At 49.8% G+C, this 14945-nt stretch overlaps 1 protein-coding gene across 1 annotated transcript in view; it reads right to left on the reverse strand.

Annotated features, from left to right (window-relative positions):
• Positions 1-10293: 10293 nt before the first annotated feature.
• The window catches only part of LOC139228162 (hepatoma-derived growth factor-related protein 3-like), a 124383-nt gene continuing 119731 nt past the window's right edge, over positions 10294-14945 (reverse strand). The window contains exon 6 of the mRNA XM_070859349.1: positions 10294-10797. Coding sequence (XP_070715450.1) covers positions 10783-10797 — 15 coding nt within the window. The 3' untranslated portion in view covers positions 10294-10782. The remainder of the gene's footprint in view (positions 10798-14945) is intronic.

Raw genomic sequence — 14945 nt, forward strand, 5'->3', positions numbered from 1 at the left:
AGACACAGACACACTAGAACACTACAACAATGGGGCTCTGGGACACAGAGACACAGAGACACTAGAACACTGGGTCACTGGGTCACTGTGACACTGAGACATAGAGACACAGTGACACTAGGACACTGGGACACTGCGGCACAGAGACACTAGGACACTGGGACACTGAGACACAGAGACACTAGAACGCTGGGTCACTGGGTCACTGAGGCGCAGAGACACGAGGACACTGGGATACTGGGACACTGAGCAACGGAGACACACTGACACTAGGACACTGGGGCACTGGGGCATTGAGACACAGAGACACTAGGACACTGGGACACGGAGCAACGGAGACACAGTGACACTAGGACACTGGGACACTGTGACATGGAGCAACAGAGACACAGTGACACTTGGACACTGTGACACTGAGACACTGGTTCACTGGGACACTGTGACACGGAGACACAGAGACACTAGGACACTACAAAAATGGGACTCTGGTACACAGTGACACAGAGACACTAGAACGCTGGGTCACTGGGTCATTGGGACACTGAGACATGGTGACACAGCGACACTAGGACACTGGAACACTGCGTCACAGACACTAGGACACTGGGGCGCTGAGACACAGAGACACTAGGACACTGAGACACTGTGACACTGTGACAGAGAGACACTAGGACACAGGGACACTGAGATACTAAGACACAGGGACACAGAGACACTATCACTGGGACACTGGGTAACTGAGACATGGAGAGACAGAGGCACTGGGACACTGGGACACTGGCACACTGAGACACAGAGACACTAGGACATATGGACACTGGGGCACGGAGACACAGAGGCTCTAGGACACTGGGACACGGAGACACAGATACACTAGGACACTGGCACACTGGGACACCGAGACACTGAGATACAGAGACACAGAGACACTAGGACACTGGGACACTAAGGCACAGAGACCCGAGGACACTGGGACACTGGGACACTGAGCAACGGAGACACAGTGACACTAGGAAACTGGGACACTGGGACACTGTGACACGGAGACAGACACACTAGAACACAACAACAATGGGGCACTGGGACACAGAGACACAGAGACACTAGAACGCTGGGTCATTGGGTCACTGTGACACTGAGACATAGAGACACAGTGAGACTAGGACACTGGGATACTGTGGCACAGAGACACTAGGACACTAGGATACTGAGACACTGAGATACGGAGGCACAGAGACACTAGGACATTGGGACACTGCGGCACAGAGACACTAGGACACTGGGACACTGAGACACAGAGACACTAGAACGCTGGGTCACTGGGTCAGTGTGACACTGAGACACAGAGACACTAGGATACTGAGACACTGGGTAACTGAGACATGGAGAGACAGAGGCACTGGGGCACTGGGACACTGGCACACTGAGACACAGAGACACTAGGACACATGGACACTGGGGCACGGAGACACAGAGGCACTAGGACACTGGGACACGGAGACACAGATACACTAGGACACTGGCACACTGGGACACCGAGACACTGAGATACAGAGACACAGAGACACTAGGACACTGGGACACTGGGACACTGAGCAACGGAGACACAGTGACACTAGGAAACTGGGACACTGGGACACTGTGACACGGAGACAGACACACTAGAACACTACAACAATGGGGCACTGGGACACAGAGACACAGAGACACTAGAACGCTGGGTCACTGGGTCACTGTGACACTGAGACATAGAGACACAGTGAGACTAGGACACTGGGATACTGTGGCACAGAGACACTAGGACACTCGGATCCTGAGACACTGAGATACGGAGGCACAGAAACACTAGGACATTGGGACACTGCGGCACAGAGACACTAGGACACTGGGACACTGAGACACAGAGACACTAGAACGCTGGGTCACTGGGTCACTATGACAATGAGACACAGAGACACTAGGATACTGAGACACTGAGATACGGAGGCACAGAGACACTAGGACATTGGGACACTGCGGCACAGAGAGACTAGGACACTGGGACACAGAGACACAGAGACACTAGAACGCTGGGTCACTGGGTCACTGTGACACTGAGACATAGAGACACAGTGACACTAGGACACTGGGACACTGCGGCACAGAGACACTAGGACACTGGGACACTGAGACACAGAGACACGAGGACACTGAGACATTGTGACACTGGTACACAGAGACACTGGGACACTGGTACACAGGGGCACTGAGACACAGAGACACTAGGACACTATCACTGGGACACTGGAACACTGAGACACGGAGAGGCAGAGACACTGGGACACTGGGACCCTGGCACATTGAGACACAGAGACACTAGGATACTGGGACATGGAGACACAGAGACACTAGGATACTGAGACACTGAGATACGGAGGCACAGAGACACTAGGACATTGGGACACTGGGACATAGACACACTAGGACACTTGCACACTGAGACACTAGGACACTGGGACACTGGGACACGGAGATACGAAGACACTGGGACACTGTGAAACTGGGACACTGAGACACGGAGACACAGAGATACTTGAACACTAGGGCACTGGGACACTGTGTCACGGAGACACAGAGGCACTAGTACACTGGGACACTCGGACACTTGGACACTGAGACATGGAGACACTGGGACATAGTGAAATGGAGACACAGAGGCACTAGGACACAGTTACACCAGGACACTGGGACATAGAGACACTAGGACACTGGGACACTGCGACACGAGGCCACTGGGACAAGGAGACACGGAGACACTCAGACACTGGGACACTGGGATACGGAGACACGGAGACACGTGGACACAGAGACTCTCAGACACTGGGACACTGAGACACGGAGACACGGAGACACAGAGGCACTAGGACACTGGGACATTGGACATGGAGACACGGAGACACTGGGACACTGGGACACGGAGACACTAGGGCACTGGGACACTGAGACACAGAGACACTAGGACACAGATACACGAGGACACTGGGACACTCGGACTGGGACACGGAAACACTCGGGCACTGGGTCACTCAGACACTGAGACACTGGGACACTGAGACGCAGAGACACAGAGACACTGTGACACTCGGACACTGAGACACAGAGACACTAGCACACAGATACACTCGGACACTGGGACACTGGGACACAGAGATACGGAGACACTAGGACACTGGGACACTCAGACACTAGGACACTGGGACACGGATGCACGGAGACACTGGGACACTGTGACACTGGGTCATGGAGATACAGAGGCACAGATACACTAGGACAAGATACACTAGGACAGTGGGACACTCGGACATAGAGACACTAGGACACTGGGACATGGAGACACGGAGACACTGGGACACTCGGACACTGAGACACGGAGACACGGAGACACTAGAGCACTGGGACACTCGGACACTGGGACACGGAGATATGGAGACACTAGGGCACTGGGACACTCGGACACTGGGACACGGAGACACAGAGACACTAGGGCACTGGGACACTCAGACACTGGGACACTGCAACATGAGGACACTGGGACACTGGGGCACGGAGACACTGGGGCACTGGGACACGGAGACACTAGGGCACTGGGACGCTGCAACACGGAGACACTAGTACACGGAGACACTCGGACATGGAGACACTTGGACACAGAGACACTAGGACACGAGGACACTGGGACACTGAGACAGCACTGAAGTGATGAAGGTGGGTGGAGCTTCCCCTTTTATACCTGAAAGTCCAGGTTAGGAGTGTCTCCCACAAGTTCATCACCTAGTGGTCAGTGTTCTCACGGTGTACAACTTAGGTCAGTTTATACATGGATTACAATGACAGTTGAATACATGACATCACCTCCCCCCGAAAGTCTTATTGGGATCACAGGTTAAGTCTCACTGGTGGTTTACGCTCCCTTGTTGAGCACCTGAGTTGGGGCTCCGGTTGTTGGGCGCTGGCCTGAGTGTCTGCTGTTTGCGGTGCCTCAGGCCTGTCCAGACAGCCCACAGTGACCAGGCTCTCCTCCACTTGGTTCTGGTGTTTGGTCACCTGTGGTGGAGTGAACTCCACATCATGTTCTTCCTCTGCTTCTTCTATGGGGTTGCTGAACCTCCTTTTTGTTTGATCCACGTGTTTGCGGCAGATTTGTCCATTGGTAAGTTTAACTACCAGAATCCTATTCCCCTCTTTGGCAACCACAGTGCCTGCGAGCCATTTGGGCCCTGCAGCGTAGTTGAGGACAAAGACAGGGTCATTGACATCAATAAATCGCGCCCTCGCATTCCCGTCATGGTAGTCACATTGTGACCGGTGCCTGCTCACAACAATTTCTTTCATGATGGGGTGTATAAGGGATAACCTGGTTTTGAGCATCCTTTTCATTAGCAGTTCTGCGGGTGGAACCCCTGTGAGCGAGTGTGGTCGGGATCTATTGGCCAACAGGTGGCGTGATAAGCGGCTTTGTAGGGAAACCCCTTGGATTCTGAGCATCCCCTGTTTAATTATCTGCACTGCTCGTTCTGCCTGGCTGTTTGAGGCCGGCTTGAACGGTGCCATTCTGACATGGTTGATACCATTTCCTGCCATGAAGTCCTGGAATTCAATGCTTGTAAAGCACGGGCCATTGTCACTGACCAAGACGTCTGGTAGACCATGGGCAGCGAACATTGCCTGTAGACTTTCTACCATGGCAGAGGATGTGCTTGAATTTAAAATGTCACACTCGATCCATTTGGAGTAGGCATTGACTACAACCAAAAACATTTTTCCCATGAACGGACCTGCATAGTCCACATGGATGCGTGACCATGGCTTGGCGGGCCAGGACCAGGGACTAAGGGGGGCTTCCCTGGGCGCATTGCCCAGCTGGACACATGTGTTTCACCTATGAACACAAAGTTCCAGGTCTGCATCTATCCCTGGCCACCAAACGTGTGACCTGGCAATTGCCTTCATCATGACAATGCCCGGGTGCTCATTGTGGAGTTTTCTGATGAACATCTCTCTGTCCATCTGGGGCATGACTACTCGGTTTCCCCATAGTAGGCAATCGACCTGCATCGAGAGTGCATCCTTGCGCCTGTGAAATGATTTGAATTCCTCAGGGCATGCCCTGTACGTGGCTGCCCAGTCCCCATTCAGGACACATTTCTTGACTAAAGACAGTAGCGGGTCTCTATTTGTCCAGACTTTGATCTGATGGGGTGTCACGAGTGAGCCTTCACTTTCGAAAGCTTCAACAGCTATGACCATCTCAGCAGCATGCTCGGTTGCCCCCTAGGTGGTGGCTAGTGGGAGCCTGTTGAGTGCATCGGCGTAGTTTTCAGTGACCGGTCTGTGCTGAATTGTGTAGTCATAGGCGGCTAACGTGAGTGCCCACCTCTTTATGCGGGCCGATGCATTTGCATTTATGGCCTTGTTGTCGGCCAAAAGGGACGTCAGGGGTTTGTGATCTGTCTCCAGCTGAAATTTCCTGCCAAACAGGTACTGGTGCATTTTTTTTTACAGCATATATACATGCAAGCGCTTCCTTTTCTACCATCCCGTAGCCCCGTTCTGCCTGTGACAGACTTCTGGAGGCTTAAGTTACCAGCTGTAACTGACCCTTGGCATTAACATGCTGCAACACACATCCGACCTCATACGACGACGCATCGCACATTAAAACAAGTTTCTTACATGGGTCATATAATGTAAACAGATTGTTGGAGCATAACAAATTGCGTGCTCTATCAAAAGCCCTTTCCTGGCTGTCACCCCCACAGACCCATTCGCGACCTTTGTGTAGGAGCACGTGTAGTGGCTCTAACAGCGTGCTCAATTTGGGAAGAAAGTTACCAAAATAGTTCAGGAGCCCCAGGAACGAACGCAGCTCCGTCGTGTTACGGGGTCTGGGTGCTCTCTGGATCGCTTCTATTTTGGACGCAGGAATTTTACCACCGGAGCTAGGAAGACACACTTCACCTTTTTTAGTCGCAGACCTACCCGGTCCGGTCTGCGTAGCACCTCCTCCAGGTTGCAGAGGTGTTCTTCAGTATCACAACCCGTGATGAGGATGTTGTCTTGAAAGACCACTGTCCTTGGAATCGATTTGAGAAGGCATTCCATATTTCATTGAAAGATCGCGGCTGCCGAGCGAATCCCAAATGGACATCTGTTGTGCTCAAACAACCTCTTGTGTGTCGTGATGGTGGTCAGCTTCTTCGACTCACTCGCCAGCTCCTGGGTCATGTAAGCTGAGGTCAGGTCCAATTTTGAAAAATGTTTGCCACCGGATAGCGTCGCAAAGAGGTCCTCTGCTCTCGGTAGCGGGTACTGGTCTTGGAGTGACACCCGATTGATGGTGGCCTTGTAATCGTCACATATCCTGACCAACCCATCTGCCTTGAGCACCGGCACAATCGGGCTCGCCCAGTCACTAAATTCGACTGGCGAGATGATGCCTTCCCTCAGCAGGCGATCCAATTCACCTTCTATCTTTTCCCGCATCACTTACGGCACCGCTCTGGCCTTGTGGTGTACTGGTCTGGTGTCCGGGTTTATGTGAATCACTACCTTGGTCCCCATGAAAGTGCCAATGCCGGGTTGAAATCATGAGTCAAATTTGTCCAGGACCTGTGAGCATGATATTCGCTCCGCAGAAATTGCATTGACATCGCCCCATTTCCAGTTCATGACAGCAAGCCAACTCCTCCCCAGTAGTGCGGGACCGTCCCCCGGGACAATCCAGAGTGGCAACCTGTTCTCCGAATCTTTGTGGGTCACGACTACTGTGGCGCTGCAGAGCACCGGAATGATCTCCTTTGTATATGTCCGTAGCTGTGCGTCAATTGGAAATAATTTTGGCCTCCTGGCCTTGGACGCGCACAACTTGTCGAACTGTTTGATACACATCAGGGTTTGGCTGGCCCCCGTATCCAGCTCCATTGATACTGGGATGCCATTGAGGAGCACTTTCATCATTATCGGTGGAATCCGGTGTATGAACTGTATATGTGCTCCATATGAACTCGCTGAATTTCAGCTTCCAGCGATTTATCCCAGTGTCCATTTGGCCTCGTAGGGCTTACATCGGGCCCGTCCTCCTCGTACATCAACCTGGCTGCAGGCTTCCTGCACATACGCGCCAAGTGACCGCTGATGTTGCAATTTCTGCAGGTATATTGCTGATACCTGCAAGCTCTGGCTGGGTGTTTGCCGCCACACCTCCAACATGAGCCGTTGTTGGAAACAAAAGGTCCATTACCAGTTGATCGTCTCTGACTGTCTCTGTAACTGTCCTTAAGCGCACCATTGACAGGTGTTGCTGGCCCCATTACTGGCCACATTGTCCCTTGCGATGACATGAATCGCCGTTCAGCTAGCCATTGTCTCTGTTGAATTACCCCTTTGGGTTCGACTACATGCTTGGGCATGTCTGATTGCCCCTGTCTGCCTGGAGAACTGTGTGCTACGTTAACAATGTTGACTCCCTGTCCATTTGCTGCATTTAAACCAAGATTTTGTCAACCATCATTCTGGTCTCTTCCTCCCCTGAGATAAAGGTCTGGGCCATCAAAGCCGCCGTTTCCAGAGTCAAGTCTTTGGTCTCAATCAGTTTCCTAAAAACCCCAGTGTGCTCGATGCCCTCAATAAAAAAGTCTCGCAGTATCTCCGCTCTGCATGCATCTGGGAACTTACATTGGCTCGCCAATCGTCGGAGGTCTGCCACGAAGTCTGGAACGCTTTGCCCTTCTCGCTGCCGGTGCGTGTAAAACCAGTCTCGCCATGTGCATGCTGCTCGCCGGTTTAAAGTGTTCCCCGATCAACTTACTGAGCTCTTCAAAAGACTTGTCCGCCGGCTTCTCTGGCGCTAGAAGGTCCTTCATCAGGGAGTACGTTCTGGATCCACAAACCGTCAGGAGATGAGCCCTGCGTTTGTCGGCCGAATCCTGTCCCAGCATTCCTTAGTGACGAAACTTTGCTGTAGTCTCTCAATAAAATCGTCCCAATCATCACCAACACAGTACCTCTCATCTGTGCTGCTAGTGGCTATGCTCGCATGGTTTAAACCACAGTTTCTCGTCACCAATAATATGTCCTTACTATACAGTACAAATGCACACGAGGCCCATACTTGAGAGAAGGTCACTCTGTGACCAGTAACCTTTATTAGCCAGTACTGAAGTGATGAAGGTGGGTGGAGCTTCCCCTTTTATACCTGAAAGTCCAGGTTAGGAGTGTCTCCCACAAGTTCACCACCTAGTGGTCAGTGTTCTCACGGTGTACAACTTAGGTCAGTTTATACATGAATTACAATGACAGTTGAATACATGACACAATCTGTGACCCACACACAATGCCCCATCTATGGTGGTGGGGGGAAAGGTCAGGAACCTGTTTGGGGCGAGGTCATGAATCCGTGGCGGGGGGTGGGGGGCGTGGACGAGATCAGGCACTTGGGCCAGGTGTGGGGGGGGCGGAGGGAGATCAGAAACTTGGGCTCTGGAATTCACTCCCTAAACCTCTCCGACTCTCCATCCTCCTTTAAGACGCCCCTTAAAACCTATGTCTTGGACCAAGCCCTCTCCTAATGTCTCCTTCTTTGGCTTAGTGTCGATTTTTATCTGATTTTTATCTGATTACTCTGTGACATGCCTTGGGATGTTTTACTATGTTAAGGGCGATATATGAATGCCAGTTCTTGTTTGGTGAGAGTGGACCTGACAAGAGGAAACCAGGTTAATATCCATTGTTTTGGGCCCTAATTAGCTGCAAACATTTTCTTCAGCCAATTAGAGGTAATGTTTTCGAATGTTGGACAACGCGATCTGGGAGACAAAGAACGGAAGACAAGTATTTTAGGTTTTGTTTAAAAAATGAAGAAAAAAAAGGATGGGGATGGGACAGTGCAATGGGTTCGAAACTGACCTCTCTCCTCCGGAAGCGAAGTTAGTTCCTAACATAGATTGATGGGATAAAAGTGTTAATTGCTGGTTGTAAGTGTCCCACATAAAATTAGTTTGAATGTACTGTGTAATTTAAGTAAAAGCTGAATGGATTAGCACTGACCGCTTTTCATGTGTAAAATTGTGACTCATAGACAGTCATGGGTGACCATCAATGACCCCTGTCACTTTTTGGGGTTTCGTGCGGCCCTTTAAGGCCATTCAAAATACTGTACATGCTGTTTTTTCATACTGAAAAGCCACCAAGCTGGCTGTGTAGGTTACTGGGAGCGCTGCGTGGCGTAAAGGGGTCATTGATGACTGTACATTTTTAATCCAACCACGATTGGAATTTCCGGGTAAAGTGGTGACAGAGATAAAGGATAGTTAGTGGGCGGTGAATATAATTGATGCTCTTGATATCCACAGTGATGGCTCTGCACTGGCTTCAGTATCAGTCTGCACTATCGCGAAGCCAAGCTCATTTCAGACAGGGCTGCGGTTTTGAAATCGGCTGGACAATACTCTGGCTGCACCCTTGCTGCATGGGCTTTACCACCCGCTTTGCTGGCAGCGACCGATTCTGCCTGCATGCTCACTTGAGCATTTTCATGCCTTTGTTACCTCTAGACTTGACTACTCCAACACACTCCTGCCTGGCCTCCCACATTCTACCCTACGTAAACTTGAGGTCATCCAAAACTCGGCTGCACGTGTCCTAACTCGCACCAAGTCCCGCTCACCCATCACCCCCTGTGCTCGCTGACCTACATTGGTTCCCGGTTAAGCTACATCTCGATTTCAAAATTCTCATCCTGGTTTACAAATCATTTCATGGCCTCGCCTCTCCCTATTTCTGTAATCTTTTTCAGCCCCACAACCCCCCTAGATATCTGTGCTCCTCTAATTCTGCCCTCTTGAACATCCCTCATTATAACTGCTCAACCTTCAGTGACCATGCCTTCGGCTGCTTGGGTCCTAAGCTCTGGAACGCCCTCCCTAAACCTCTCCGCCTCTCTACCTCTCTTTCTTCCTTTAAGACGCCACTGAAAACCTACCTCTTTGACCAAGCTTTTGGTCATCTGCCGTAATTTCTTCTTTAGTGGCTCGATGTCAAATTTATCTGTTTTATCTTGTAACACTGCTGTGAAGCGCCTTGGGACATTTTACTACGTTAAAGGCGCTATATAAATACATGCTGTTTATGTTTACCGCCATTGGAGCAATGGTCAGTTGGATTTGCGACCGAGAAGAACTCATTCATTCTTTCATGCCAAGATCTGTCCCAAGGTGTCTAGCCTTCCAGTCAGCTATAAAATAAGTAACACCGACATCCATGCATTCCATAAATTTTATTCTACTAGACAGTCATTTCTGAACAGCAGTAGAACAGACATTTTTTGTGTAAAGATACTAAATAAATGCTTAAAAAATCCTGTAGAACAGATGGCACAGGGAAGAATAAAACTGGGCTGAATACAAGAAGGAAAGTCTAATTATCACATTTAAGCAAGCATCAAAAATAAATATTGTATCCTTTCTCATTAACAGAAGAGCAAGGCGATTATAAGAATGAAGTACTGTAAGGTGTGGGGGAAATGCTGCGCACAGCGTTCCGAAAGAGGGAGAATATAAAATAAAAGGCATTTTCTTTTTGATTTTACTGGCTGGCATGTGGGCAAACTATAATCAGCAGCATGATGATGAAAAGCCTGCACAAACTGCAAATCTGATGTCGACGGTGGCAGAAGGAATGATTGTATGTAAAATATCCAATATTGGACAGCCAGGAACTGGTCCCTCTAAGCTTAGTGGCCAGAATTCAGTTGATTGAAGTCTGAAATGAAGAATTAAAAGTAGTTACGACATAAGCAAAATACTGCGGATGCTGGAAATCTGAAACATAAACCGAAAATGCTGGAAGCACTCAGCAGGTCGGGCAGCAGCTCTGGAGAGAGAGACACAGTTAACGTTTCAGGGTGGTGACTGATGAAGGGTTGTCGACCTGAAACGTTAACTCTGTTTCTCTCGCCACAGATACTACCTGACCTGCTGAGTGTTTCCAGCATTTTTTTAATTAAAAGTAGTTATTTTGCTTAAAGAAAGTTTTATAAGTGTGTTTCTTTAAAAAAAAACACACCTTTCCAATGATGGAGCACAATCTGTGCTTAATTAAAAGTTGCTTAGTTCAAATTATCTGATAATTCCATTTTCTGTGCACCATATTGTGCCATTACCTTAATTTGCATTATTGGGTAATTCAAAACAAAATTTAGGCCAAATATTGACTCTGAATTATCAGGAATAATCCAAATTAAAATACATTCCCCAAGAGTTAAATGCATCACAATTATGTCACTGTTCTAAATTCTATAAAGGCTAATTTTTCTTTGAAGAATGGACTTCAAACAGAGTAAGATTTTTCCCCTTCAAAGACAGATCACAGAACATGGTGTAGAATAAAACTCTAAAGAATATACATGTTGGTCAGTCAGGCTGTTGTGTATCTGTAAAGCATGTACTCCCATGTTCCGGCACCAGGGAGCGCATCCCGTGAGGTTCCAATGGATCCCAGCATCCCTTGGGAACACTGTATATAAGCCGGCCCCTAGGGCCTGTTCCTCACTCTGGAGTGTCTTAATAAAGACTGAGGTCACTGTTACTTCAACCTCCCTGTGTGCAGTCTCATCTGTGTTAGGAACACAATAACTGACGACGAGCATGCGAATCCAACGCAAAGATGCAACAAACTGTGGGCATCCTGGAGAAGTTCTCAGAGGGTGAGGACTGGGAAGCCTATGTCGAATGGCTAGACCAGTACTTTGTAGCCAACGAGCTGGATGGAGAAGGAAGCGCTGCAAAAAGGAGAGCGGTCCTCCTCACAGTCTGCGGGGCACCGACCTACAGCCTCATGAAGAATCTTCTGGCTCCGGTGAAACCCACAGATAAGTCGTATGAGGGGCTGTGTACACTGGTTCGGGAGCATCTTAACCCGAGGGAGAGTGTGCTGATGGCAAGGTATCAGTTCTACATGTGCCAGCGATCTGAAGGTCAGGAAGTGGCAAGCTATGTCGCTGACCTAAGGCGACTTGCAGGACAATGTGAGTTTGATGATAACCTGGAGCAGATGCTCAGAGACTTTTTTGTACTGGGCATTGGCCACGAGACCATCCTACGAGATCCTTTGACTGTAGAGACACCGACTCTCAGTAAGGCCATTGCGACAGCACAGGCGTTTATGTCCACCAGTGATAACACCAAACAAATCTCTCAGCACACAAGTGCTAGCAATGTTCATAAATTAACTGGAACTGTGCTTGCAAGCAGAAATGTACAGGGCAGAAACCACGAGTCTGCAACTGCCAGCAGGCCTCAGGTGACCCAGATGACTCAAAGTCTGTAACAAAGGATGAATGCAAGGCAATTCACACCTTGTTGGCGTTGTGGAGGCTTCCATTCAGCCTATTCATGCCGCTTCAAAGGGTATGTTTGCAAGAGCTGTGGAACAATGGGGTACCTCCAATGATCTTGCAGACGAGCTGCAAGCTCTGCAAAACCTGCTAACCACAACCTGGCAGAGGAAGATCGGTCCATGGTAGATCAAAGCAATTTCGAGCCTCAGAGAGAGGCAGATGCTGAAGTACACAGGGTGCACACATTTTCGATGAAATGTCCACCTATAATACTAAATGTAAAATTGAATGGCTTACCAGTAGCCATGGAACTGGACACTGGCACTAGCCAATCCAATATGAGTAAAACGATGTTTGAGAGACTGAGGTGCAACAAGGCATTAAGACCAGCCCTGTGCCCCATCCACACGAAACTGAGAACGTACACCAAAGAGCTCATCACTGTCCTGGGCAGCGCCATGGTGAAGGTCACCTATGAGGGCATGGTGCACGTACTGCCACTCTGGATTGTCCTGGGCGATGGCCCCACACTGCTTGGGAGGAGCTGGCTGGGCAAAAATCGCTGGAACTGGGATGACATCTGAGCGCTATCACATGTTGATGAGGCCTCATGTACCCAGGTTCTTAACAAATTTCCTTCCCTTTTTGAGCCAGGCATTGGAAACTTTTCCGGGGCGAAGGTGCGGATCCACTTGGTCCCAAAGGCACGACCCATTCACCACAAGGCGCAAGCGGTACCTCACCTGATGAGGGAGAGAGTGGAAATCGAGTTGGACAGGCTGCAACGCGAGGGCATCATCTACCCAGTGGAATTCAGTGAGTGGGCCAGCCCGATTGTTCCAGTACTCAAAAGTGATGGCACGGTCAGGATTTGCAGCGATTATAAAGTAACTATTAGTTATTTCTCGCTACAGGATCAATACCTGCTACCTAAGGCAGACGACCTATTTGCGACGCTGGCAGGCGGCAAGACGTTCACCAAGCTTGACCTGACGTCGGCCTACATGACGCAGAAGCTGGAGGAGTCTTCGAAGGGCCTCACCTGCATTAACACACACAAGGGACTGTTCATCTACAACAGATGCCCATTTGGAATTCGGTCGGCTGCAGCGATCTTCCAGAGAAACATGGAGAGCCTACTCAAGTCGGTACCACGCACGGTGGTTTTTCAGGACGACATATTGCTCACAGGTCGGGACACCGTCAAGCACCTACAAAACCTGGAGGAGATCCTCCAGCGACTGGATCGCGTAGGGCTGTGGCTGAAGAGGTCGAAATGCATCTTTATGGCAACAGAAGTGGAGTTTTTGGGGAGCTATCAGGAACGCGCCCAGGCCACAGAATGTCATGGGACTCCTCAACTATTTTGGTAACTTCCTACCGGGGTTAAGCACCCTCTTCGAGCCCCTACATGTGTTATTGCGTAAAGGTGAGAACTGGGTATGGGGAAAAAAACAACTAATTGCTTTTGAGAAAGCCAGAAACATTTTATGCTCCAACAAGCTGCTTGTATTGTATAACCCGTGTAAAAGACTTGTGCTAGCATGTGATGCATTGTCGTACGGAGTCGGGTGTGTATTACAACAAGCTAACGTTGCGGGGAAGTTGCAACCTGTCGCCTATGCCTCCAGGAGCTTGTCTAAGGCCGAGTGGGCCAACAGCATGATTGAGAAAGAGGCATTAGCGTGTGTGTTCGGGGTAAAGAAAATGCATCAGTACCTGTTTGGCCTCAAATTTGAGCTGGAAACCGATCACAAGCCCCTCATATCCCTTTTTGCTGAAAACAAGGGATAAATACTAATGCCTCAGCCTGCATACAAAGATGGGCACTCATGCTATCAGCATTTCACTATACCATCCGCCACAGGCCAGGCACTGAGAACTGTGCGGATGTTCTCAGTTGGCTACCATTGGCCACCACGGGGGTGGAAATGGCGCAGCCTGCAAACTTGTTGATGGTGGCGCAGCCCGCAGACTTGTTGATGGTCATGGAAGCGTTTGAAAATGATAAATCACCTGTCATGGCCCGCCATATTCGGACTTGGACCAGCCAAGATCCTCTGCTGTCCATAGTAAAAATCTGTGTACTGCATGGGAGCTGGGCCAGCATCCCCGTTGAAATACAAGAGCTAATCAAGCCGTTCCAGCGGCGAAAGGACGAGCTGTCCATTCAGGCAGACTGCCTGTTGTGGGGTAACCGCGTTGTGCTACCCAAAAAGGGCAGGGAGACATTCATCTCGGATCTCCACAGCACACACCCGGGTATAGTAACGATGAAAGCGATAGCCAGATCCCACGTGTGGTGGCCCGGTATCAACTCTGACTTAGAGTCCTGTGTACGGCAATGCAGCGTATGTGCTCAGTTAAGCAACGCGCCCAGAGAGGCACCACTAAGTTTGTTGTCCTGGCCCTCCAGACCATGGTCGAGGATCCATGTCGACCATGCGGGCCCGTTTATCGGTAAAATGTTCCTGGTGGTGATTAATGCTTTTTCAAAATGGATTGAATGTGAAATAATGTCGGGAAGCACCGCCACCGCCACCACTGAAAGCCTGAGGGCCATGTTTGCCAC

Source organism: Pristiophorus japonicus, chromosome 17 (assembly GCF_044704955.1).
Source record: "Pristiophorus japonicus isolate sPriJap1 chromosome 17, sPriJap1.hap1, whole genome shotgun sequence".
Classification (NCBI taxonomy): Eukaryota; Metazoa; Chordata; class Chondrichthyes; family Pristiophoridae; genus Pristiophorus; species Pristiophorus japonicus.